Source organism: Crocodylus porosus, unplaced genomic scaffold (assembly GCF_001723895.1).
Source record: "Crocodylus porosus isolate Cpor-Errol unplaced genomic scaffold, CroPor_comp1, whole genome shotgun sequence".
In the NCBI taxonomy this organism is placed as follows: domain Eukaryota; kingdom Metazoa; phylum Chordata; order Crocodylia; family Crocodylidae; genus Crocodylus; species Crocodylus porosus.
In genome coordinates this window covers 40,470,891-40,480,942 of record NW_017728947.1, presented here as the reverse complement: position 1 = coordinate 40,480,942, position 10,052 = coordinate 40,470,891, and the positions used below count along the sequence as shown (strand labels likewise).

The 10,052-nt window shown below is 40.1% G+C and overlaps 1 protein-coding gene across 1 annotated transcript in view; it reads right to left on the bottom strand.

The window, feature by feature from the left end:
* Positions 1–10,052, bottom strand: part of EXT2 (exostosin glycosyltransferase 2) — a 104,627-nt gene that overhangs the window by 45,587 nt on the left and 48,988 nt on the right. Inside the window, exon 7 of the mRNA XM_019551522.1 lies at positions 7,075–7,254. Coding sequence (XP_019407067.1) covers positions 7,075–7,254 — 180 coding nt within the window. The remainder of the gene's footprint in view (positions 1–7,074; positions 7,255–10,052) is intronic.

Genomic DNA, 10,052 nt, shown 5'->3' with positions numbered 1-10,052 from the left:
ATTCAAGAGAAGGTTGGATGTGTATCTAGCTGGGGTAATGTAGGCCCAGCACTCTTTCCTGCTTATGCAGGGGGTTGGACTCGATGATCTATTGAGGTCCCTTCCGACCCTAGCATCTATGAATCTATGAACTGCCAAAAACCAGTGGTGCTCAACCTCCAGCCTACGGGGCCATGTCATCTGGCACATGGGCCTCCCCACAGGCAGCACTAAATTGCTGTAGCTTTGGAAGCTCTTCCAGAACTGCAGCAACTACTGCTGTCATATTTCCCCCAAATTTCTAGTCCCATGGGGAGCCCTGTGGGTTTATGACACAGCCCCGTGCACCAGACTGCACCAGTGCCCAGGGTCACTCTGCAGCTGGATCCAGCACACAGAGCTAGCTGGTGCATGGGGTCACTCTGTAGCCAGATCCAGCACACAGATTCACCCCACAGAGCAATCTCATCCTGGATTTGGCCAGTGGACCAACACCATTCTCAGGATCCAGCCTAAAGTCTGGTTCCATGCCACTCTCCTGTCCTACAGGGCTGGAAGGTTGAGCACCACTGTCACAAAGAAAGTGACCTCAAAATCTATCTGTAAAGGTACCAATACTCTATTGGTGCTCATTGCACAGCATGTGAATACCACTGAAAGTCCTGCAATAGGACTTGTGCCTTTAAAATAAAACTTCCCCATGCAGTCTCCTGGGGGGAAAAAAGGTTCAATTTTCAGAGGCCAAGGGCCTCTTTTGGAGCCAAAAGAGTTTGAAAACACTGAGGAGATGACACATGGCATCTAAACACGTAAATTAAATGTTACCACTCTATAGCTTTAATAAGCCGTGATTGAAAACCAAGCCTCCTATTTTTCAAGCTACAGAGTGAGTACCTCAGGCCAGCCAGCAAAATATTACTAGAAGGAAAAAAAGGGCTATAAGTAAATAAATAAAGGGACCACCTAACAATAGGACAAGCACATTCCTACAGTTTCATCGGGCTAATCTAACAGAAACAACTACCCTGAGAATTAAAAACACAGAACTTCCACATAATGCTTGTGTGCATGCTTCCATCTGCAGTATTTCCCAGACTGAAGATGAAGCAAAGAGCGCTAAAAAAAACCCCTAACAGTATTAGATACAGATTGTGTGTGGACTTAAAATTACAAATGACATTAAAGCAAAACATCTGAATCCCAGTTTCTCTCTCCGGTGCAAGCCAAAAACCAAGTCCAGAAGTCTGTTTCTCATGCCATGGAGGATATCACAAGCAGCTTAAGATAAACAATCTCCACATTAGGTACAAGCCAAACTGCATAGGATAAGTATGGTGTCATCTTTTACCATACTGTGCAGGGAATCCTAGTAACTCTACTTATCTTGGCAGGTCAAAGAGGAATCAGTTATCAAATTTTGTTCTTCAAGGAAAAAGTATTTTTTTAAGTTTGAACGATTACATATCTAGTACACATGATTTTTCAGTGGTTTTCAACCTAACCTGAGGGCCAGATCTGGTCCGTGGAGCCGTGTCATCCAGCTCACAGGTGTCCCCACAGGTCTGGAAATTTGGGAGTAGGGGAGCAGTGGCAGTGTTAATTACCTCTCCCCAGCAGTCAAGTCTTTGGACCCATTTGACAAGTTGGGATGGATAATGTGACCCCATGTGTGAGGACAGGCCAACTCACAGCTGGATTTGGACACTTCAGGTTGAGCTGGTACATGGACAGATCCAGGTGCTCAGGGTTGGGCTGCAGCACAAGGTTGGATCCAACATGCGGGATCACATTCATGGATTGCCAACCCTGGACCAATCATCTTGCCTGCTGTGCTGTAAGGTTACGCGCCACTGTGATATATCCAAAACACAACCACTACAAGAGCGTATCAGTGACCAAAGTTTTATTGTCTAATGAGATATGGTAGGAAATCTAATATATAAATCTAATATAAATAAGATAAAGGCTGAGCCAAATGACTCAACCACTCACAGGAGTAAAATTTAAGGTGGCTGAAGGTAAATTGAAAGAATGAAGTGTAATAATGCAAGAAAAATGCTGCTTTCTTTTAAAAGCAGAATGAGTTATACCAGATGTGCGTCAGCTAATAAAACTGCTGGATGATTTCCCCTTATTTATAGATGAATTAGCACAGATATTAAAGTTTGTTCAGCTCTTTGAAGATGAAAAATATTACTGGGGAAGAGAATAAGCAAAAATGTAACACAATTAAATCATATGTTTGTCACTTGTTTAAAGAGGGATGGGTGATATTTTTCAGTGACTGGCAACCCACAGGCTTTAGATTATTCACAGGGAAAGTGAAATATAAAATGCCAGCCAAACACTTCAGAAATTGTTTTAATTATTTTAGAAAGCTTAACAGTGTCCTAAATGACAGAAGCAGTCAGGAAGTAAATATAATTCTATTCTCTCAACAAACATCTGGCTATGGCTTTGCATTAAGTTAAACTGGCAATTAATTTAGCTCGGGTATCAAAAATCTGGCCCATGGAGCCCTATCACCCAGCCTGCAATGTAGTCTGTGGGTCTCAGATTCAAGGTGGATTTGATTTAAATCAAATTGATTTAAATCACTGGTCAGAAAAACCTCGAATTAATCATTGTTTTATACCTAAAAAAAAGTGCATTCTTGTTGTTTGATATCCTTTATTCATTTAACTTCTTGAAACTATGCACTTTTAGAGATAGGTAAGGGCATGACTCTCTGTACACAAACTTGCAGAGAGACAAGAGAGCTGATGGGTAGGTAATCAGGTCCGCTATCTCTCATTTCCATATACTGCTGTTAACAAAGATGTTATTTCTGGAGAGACAAATCCACAGCTTGAGAACTGAAACTATGCATCACAGAGATGCTTAATGGGATGAACACTGAGTCCCACTGGGTAGAGTGGCTTTCTTTAATCTAAACTATTAGAGAAGCCTCTGGGAACCCCATACGATTGGACCCCTAATATAGTCCATGCCCTGTTGTGACCTATCTATAAAACTTTTCTAAAAAGGTTACATGAATATATGGTCTCAAATAGTATATAATTAAAAGTATATATAATTAGAAGTTATAATCCCTATATTATATAATCAGAATTCTATGATGACATGTTTGAGCTTTAACATATCTTAAATTAAAGCTATCTTTATATAGATTTATTTTTTCAAAAAAAGCATCTTAAAATATATATATAAGGAAATCTCATTTAAATATAAAATCCAATTTTTAATTTTTCTTTAAATAGTTGATTTTAATCCACCCTGCTCAGATTGGACCCATGCACGGCACGTGACACATGACAACTGGTCCCAGGTGCCTGCTGCCACTGCCATATGGGGATAGTCTCAGGTGCCACTGAACCAGTGCTATGCACTTCACTTAAAATTATTACATCCCTCTCTGAACTTTCCATTCACACACCCACAGAATACCTGATTGCCTCTGACCATCCTTCTCCAGCTGTCACTCTATGGTCCTGCCTAAACTACATAATGAGATTACAATAATCTATTTACTGCTTGGTTCACTTGAAAATCCAGCACAGAGAGATGCAGGAGGAGGAAAAGGAGGAGAAGAGAATCAGACCGAGTCAGCTGATATTTGTAGCAGAAATATAGATGGTGAATTCTGAGAACAGAAGCCAGCAGTTTTGCCAACAGTCTGTATATTTACAGACAGTCAATAAAAAAAACAGGCTAAAAACACCTATCTAAAGCCTATAAAAATAGAGCCCTCCATAAAAAAAAAAACAAAAACCTAAGCGAACATTAGCTTGATAGAAGCTCTGTCTCTAAACAAGGATGGATGCTGAAGAACAGACAGAGCAGAACAGTGTCACCTGGCATGAGTGGGAATGCAGCACCCTGCAGGGAGGATTCTCTCAAGGCTTTTTAGCCCCAGTGGCCCCCTCCCCAAGCCACATGCTGCTTCTACTGTGTCCCACTACTTGCCTGTAAGACCACTGGGTGTCCCACTACTTGCCTGTAAGACCACTAGGTCACAGGTAGGCAAATGGTAGTCCTTCTTTGGGAATCTGTGCCAGAATAGGGAAGCAAGGCTGGTGAGGATAAGGCTGAGGGGGGCAACAACATGGTGCAGGGTGTGTTTTGGGGGAATCAGGGTGTAGGGGTGAGTGTGAGAACATGGTGTAAAGCCACTGCTGCAGTCAAGCAGGGTTGCCAACCTCTTTTTTTTCTTTCTTGGTTTTTTTTGTTTTTTTTAACTGATCCACACATTTTTATTTACAATGAAACTGTTTGGTGTTAAACCTCAAAATATGAACCCAGCCCTTGTTCAGGACCTGAAAAAAGGGTTACATTTACATTATATATGTTAGTAAAAAAGTTTGCAGACTGTCAGTAAAAGCCCTGGAAGACATTAACTGAAGGGGAATTTACTGCATGTATCCAGACTGCATATTTCATTACAGTATTAATAGCAACTTGCAGTTGTTGCCCCCATTAACTGTTAACTATACCTTAGAGACTAAAATTAAGCTATAGTCACAGACTTGGACTAACAGAATTCTGAGGTTATCAGTCTGAGGATATGTGCTGTAAATCCAGGCTTGAACTCTATATATACCTAAACACTACTACTAACTTGTAAGCAGAAAACATATTCCAAGCATTGTTTAATCCCTCACTGTATTTTCATATCTGGATCAGCATTTATGATGGCCATCCTTCACAACCCTAGAAGATATTCTGTAAGGTCTCCCTGTGCACAAATGCACTTATTATTTCCTACGAAGGCTAATCAGAAATTCTAAAAGTGTTGTTATGTGTATGTTGGGCACAATGTTAGATGAAAAATACACTTACATCTGAAGTGTACACACATTTACATTAATTCTCTTGACAAGCAGAGACCATCTGTGGCATTCTGACAACTGGACAGGACAACTACTTAAAAACAAGGGCTCAATGATTTATTAATTTGACTGGTAGGCTCCATGTACACACTTACCTCCCAAAGTGCCCAAAATTATAAATTAGCTGCAGAGGAGGTTCCCTAGTAGACTGTAACAGTAAACCAGCTGACCTTCAAGAAATAAAATATATCTAAAGCAAAAATTTTCACCAAGAATAAGTCATGGCTACTGAAGGTTCCAGTTTATTTGCTACTACTTTGGGAGTAAGGGTCAAAAGTTGCAGCCTTTATCATGTTAAATAAATGTGACTGAATGAATGACATTTTTATACATGCAAAGAAGAGTGAGATAGCTACTTATCAAACCCAGACACAGATGTTACAAGCCTGTGTGTGTGAATGCACGAGTGCGTGCACAAAGGGTTGTGCATGAGGCGGCACATGCATGAGAATGTATGCTCACATGCATTTGTGTAAGAGAAATTAAATTCACAGAACAACTCATAATCTGAATTGCATTTTCTCTCTCTGACCCTGAAAGGGCTGTAAGCACTAAGTGTAGCTGGCTAATGCAGAGCTTATGCAGCTCATAAAGAACGTTTTTTATGACATTCTGTTCCATATTGAAGAAAGAAATGAACTCATGTATGTTGTTAGCAATTTTCATAGACTAGGATAAACATCAAATTCTTTCAGCTGAGACATAAAACCACCAAGGAACTGACCATTTGCGGGCAAGAAATAGTCATGGTATGAAGTGTTAACTCCACTGTCCTGGACAAATTCCAGTTTGGCTAATTACATTCAGCCTTCGTAAGTTCTCTCTGCAGTTTCAAGTGGATATGGTATATTCCTGTTTATTTATACTATAGAGTTACATACTGTTATGGTGTGTTGCTGTACAATTTCAGTGTTACACACCAGAAGTGGCTGAATTTTTTATTTGGGGAATGACCTCCTGTAGAGCACTCTAGGAGCCTGTGGGATAAAAGAATAAATATGCAGTAATTTTTCTAACTATACCTTGGGGAGCAAAGGAATGGGAGGTAAATATCACGAGGGCCAAAATGTCCCCCCACAGTGAAAGCTATTTCCACTGTAGTGAATGGGCAGTATAATAGCAAAAGAGCTAGGAAAAGGCCATTTCTAGGTCCTTTAATTCCAAAGCTCCCTTTTGTCTTCTACAATGAAAAAAGGCTGGGTGTTGGAGGATTTTTTCTTCATAAAATCAATCCAAATAGGACTTTAAAATGTTCCGATCCTCTTAATTTTCATTATCTGCCTCCTTCAATCTGCAAGCATTGTGCTCACCTACTAATCTTCCTAAGAATACGTAGCAATCATCTTGCACTCCTTCAATACTCAGAGGTCACTCACCACCCATCTACAGACATTACTATGAGGAGGCTAATCCTAAGTTTTCTTTTGTGTTGCTGAAAATGGTCCCAATGCCAACTTGCTAGCTCAGCGCTTGGAGAATACTTAAGATAGAAAACAAAAAGTAAAAATGTGCCTTCGTATTTTGACTCTCAGAATTGTGAGATGAATTCATTTTCAGGATTCTGCAGTAGAAGAAAGCGAATGGGGATGTGTGGTGCAACATGTAAATCATTATATTAGCATTTCTTCCTGATAATGCTAGGTATAAGCAACAAGGGAAGTCAGTCTGTTTAATTAAAAAGAAAAAAAACCCAGCAACACATTCAAGTTGATTGTTACGTACTGTGCAAAGGAGTTGTAGACTAGAATATCAGGGAGAGCATCCATTCCTTGAACTACGTGGAGAATGAAAATAATACAAGAAAATTGCAAGCTAGAATGGAGGTGGTATTTCTGCAGGCTATGGAAAGGAAGGCTGGAGAGCTTACCTACATTATATGACATGTGTCATTGTTATCACTGTAGTTTTCCACTTTTAAGGGCACTGAATTAAACACAAAATTTAACAAAAACAGCCAAGTGAAATACAAATATAAGTGAAATATAAAAACAGCACAGACTAAAATTTGTATTTGACAATCAGGCTCAAAAAGGCTCATCAACAATTTTGGTCAGCTGCCATAAGAATATATTAATTTTATCTGTACCTATTACAAATACCACAAACATCTGCGGAACAATATTACCCAGTTTCATAGCACATAGCTCAGCAAGTTCCTGCGAGCATAAAACTTTATGACTCAGCCATAGGAATTTATTCTACTTACAATAGCTGGGGGATCGTTCCATTCTTCATAAGATATGGCAGCATATGGGTAGATCCTGTCGTTGATAATCTGAAGGGTCGCCAAAGCAATTGCTTTCACTGACCGAAAATAAGCTTCCCAGAACCATCTTGCCTGCAACGAAAGAACGAAATGCATTTTCAAATCCTGTACCTCCAGAGACTTGATGTCTCACAATCAGTTTTCATTTGTCATACACAATCTGCTCGATGACAAATCAGGTGGAAATGAAATGAGGAGGCAGGTTCTTGGGACCTAGCAACGTTTCCACAGAGCCCAGAGACTTCAGAACGTTGCAGCCAAACAATTAAGAGGAAAACATTTCACTGCATCTGTGGATATATGACTAGAAAAAGACTCCAAGTTTCTTTCATACTTATCACCAATTTTATCCCCTCAAAATGTCAAAAGTGGTCTAACCACAGCATACGGTAATTTATTGTTCTACTTGGTTTCTCTAATTCAGAGGAACTCAAGTGTAGCCTGAAAGCCAATGGAAAACATAGAGTCTACTTCTGGGTCTTTCAACTGCAGCATGAGGAAAAGCTGATACACTGTTTTTACTGCTGGTAAACTCCATCAAACAAGCTAACTTCTATTCATCTACAAAGGAAATAATCTGCTGTTGTGGTTCAGTGGTAGAAACACTGCCACCTACGAGACCTGGGTTCAATTCCCAGACGGGCATATAACTACAGCCATCAAGGCACTGAATGTCTAGACTTGGTCTGGCCACTGGATAGAGGCTCAGTGGCTTAAAGGAAGATGGAAGGTCCAGGCGGCCCCCACCCCTCCATACTCCTGCCTAGCCATATGCGTCAAAGGTCCTGGTGATTTCTGTCACATACACTATGATTCAGAAGGATCAATAGTTGCCTATAAAGGAAACAGAAATGCAAGCAAATAGGAACACTTATTTTGAAATAAAAATGTTTGTAGATGCAAATTAGTTGCAGTACTTTTTCCTGGCAATTTTACAACACAACCATGGGGCTTGTATGAAGTTGAATGCTAATCTGAAGCTCTTTTAAAAATAAATGTGACAGTCAAAGAGAAAAATATACAGACTTTAACAGATGAGTCATCTCTAGGCTGAGACCATGCATGACAAGTTTCAATACCGATCCAATTTCAATGCAATGAAAACCCCTGGGTGCTTGGTTGGGCGACGAATGCATTCACTGATGTGATTCTGCATTAGACACACCCCCACGGTTACTTTTTGAAAAACAAAGGTCATAAAGTGATCCCCAAAACCCACAACCAAAACAAAGGGAAACATACTTTGTCAATAATCATAGTTCAAGTATGTTGACTCAATAAAAGAGAATTTCCTGGACTTAATTGTTTCTGCAGGGATCTCCAGCACCTTGAAATATCTGGAAGGTAACTCAATTTAGGATTCCCCTAAAGTTCAAGAGTATGCAGGCCTGAGTGGTAATACAAGTGAAAGGCAAGACATTTTCAGATGCACTAGCAGTACAAGAAGCTTGCAGAGCTAGAAAACAAAATTAAGGATAACACACAGATCTGGAATAGTGCTATTTTATGCTACTGGACACTTTTTATGCATGCAGAAAGGCCAGCTTTAATGATAAGCTACCACATATGAGATCTTCCTTGGACAATCCTTTGTGCTGTTGTTCAATGCTAAACAGCTGATACCTTCCAACTTACACGTGGATGTTCTTTGGTACAGGAAAAAGTGATTCCTGTAAGCACAATTTGTAAAGCCCTTTGGGATTCTTCAACTGAACAGCAGTATGTACTAATATAATCAGTCTATGGTTTTACTGCTACAGGTGGTGAGGATACAAGCTCATATGTAGACTCACTGCCGTTCCCAAGTAACAGCACCCTTCTGTGCATTGTTTTGAGTATTAGCTATGTGATTTAAAAGAAAATGGGAATATGCTGCCAAGTTCTTATCCTCAGCACTCCACTCTACAGGCAACTTGTAAATCAGATTCTTCACTTTTATATTTCAGAATAAAAAAAAACCCCAATAGTACAAAAAACAATCAGTCCTTTACTCAGCAAAGAAATGGTTATAGAATGAGGCAATGACAGCTTCACCTAGAGCATTGTTTTTATCCTACTACATGGAAGGAACAATAATCACACACCTCACAACCTAAGAACATTCAAAAACTTATATTCAAGAGGCAGGTGGGCTTGTACAATTAAATTTTTAATAGCACTTTTCACCTGGAGAGGACCCAAAGCACCTTGTAAGTGAAGGCCAAATCATTTCATCCACCACAGTTGTTTCTTGGTTAGAAGTTTGCAGCTGGATAAAAGGCCAAAGCAACACTATAACAGAATGAAGGGTCCAAAAGAAAACTGCACACCCAAGTCCGTGAACAGTTAGACATCTGAAGTGCTGCAAATTCATCTCTGATTTGGAGCATTTGGGGCACTCAGTCTCTGATCTTCCAGTCCCAGAGCCTGAACATCATACAAAGAATCATTTTTTCCAGCCTTAGCTGGACTACTTAGCTCAGGCTCCAGAGATTTCTGAGGATGGCAGGAACTGGGAAACAAGAAGTTTCACGCCCCTCTCTCCACTGGAACTGGGAGACGCGCAGAGACAAAAGCAGGGACTTCTGCTCTCCAGTTCTAGGGATTGGAGAGATTGCCATGGACACCCAAGTGCTCAGAAACATTCACTGGCTGTCTGACAAGACCCTGTCATATTCAGTGGACCTCACACACATAAATGGAAGTGCTTCAAAATTTGTATTTCAGCTGCGGTCATGTTTGGAACACTTTAGCCATTTTTAGAGCACTTCCTAGGACATGTATGTCTGTTCACTTGTCATTTGCTTCAAATGTGAGATCTGTCCAATGCCTGAAAGTAGAGAAATATTATGAAGGTAAGTGAAGCAATTAGAGGAATTTGTTCCAAAATACTTTACAAACATTGAATAATCCTCACAGCCCCCATAAGCCAGGACAAA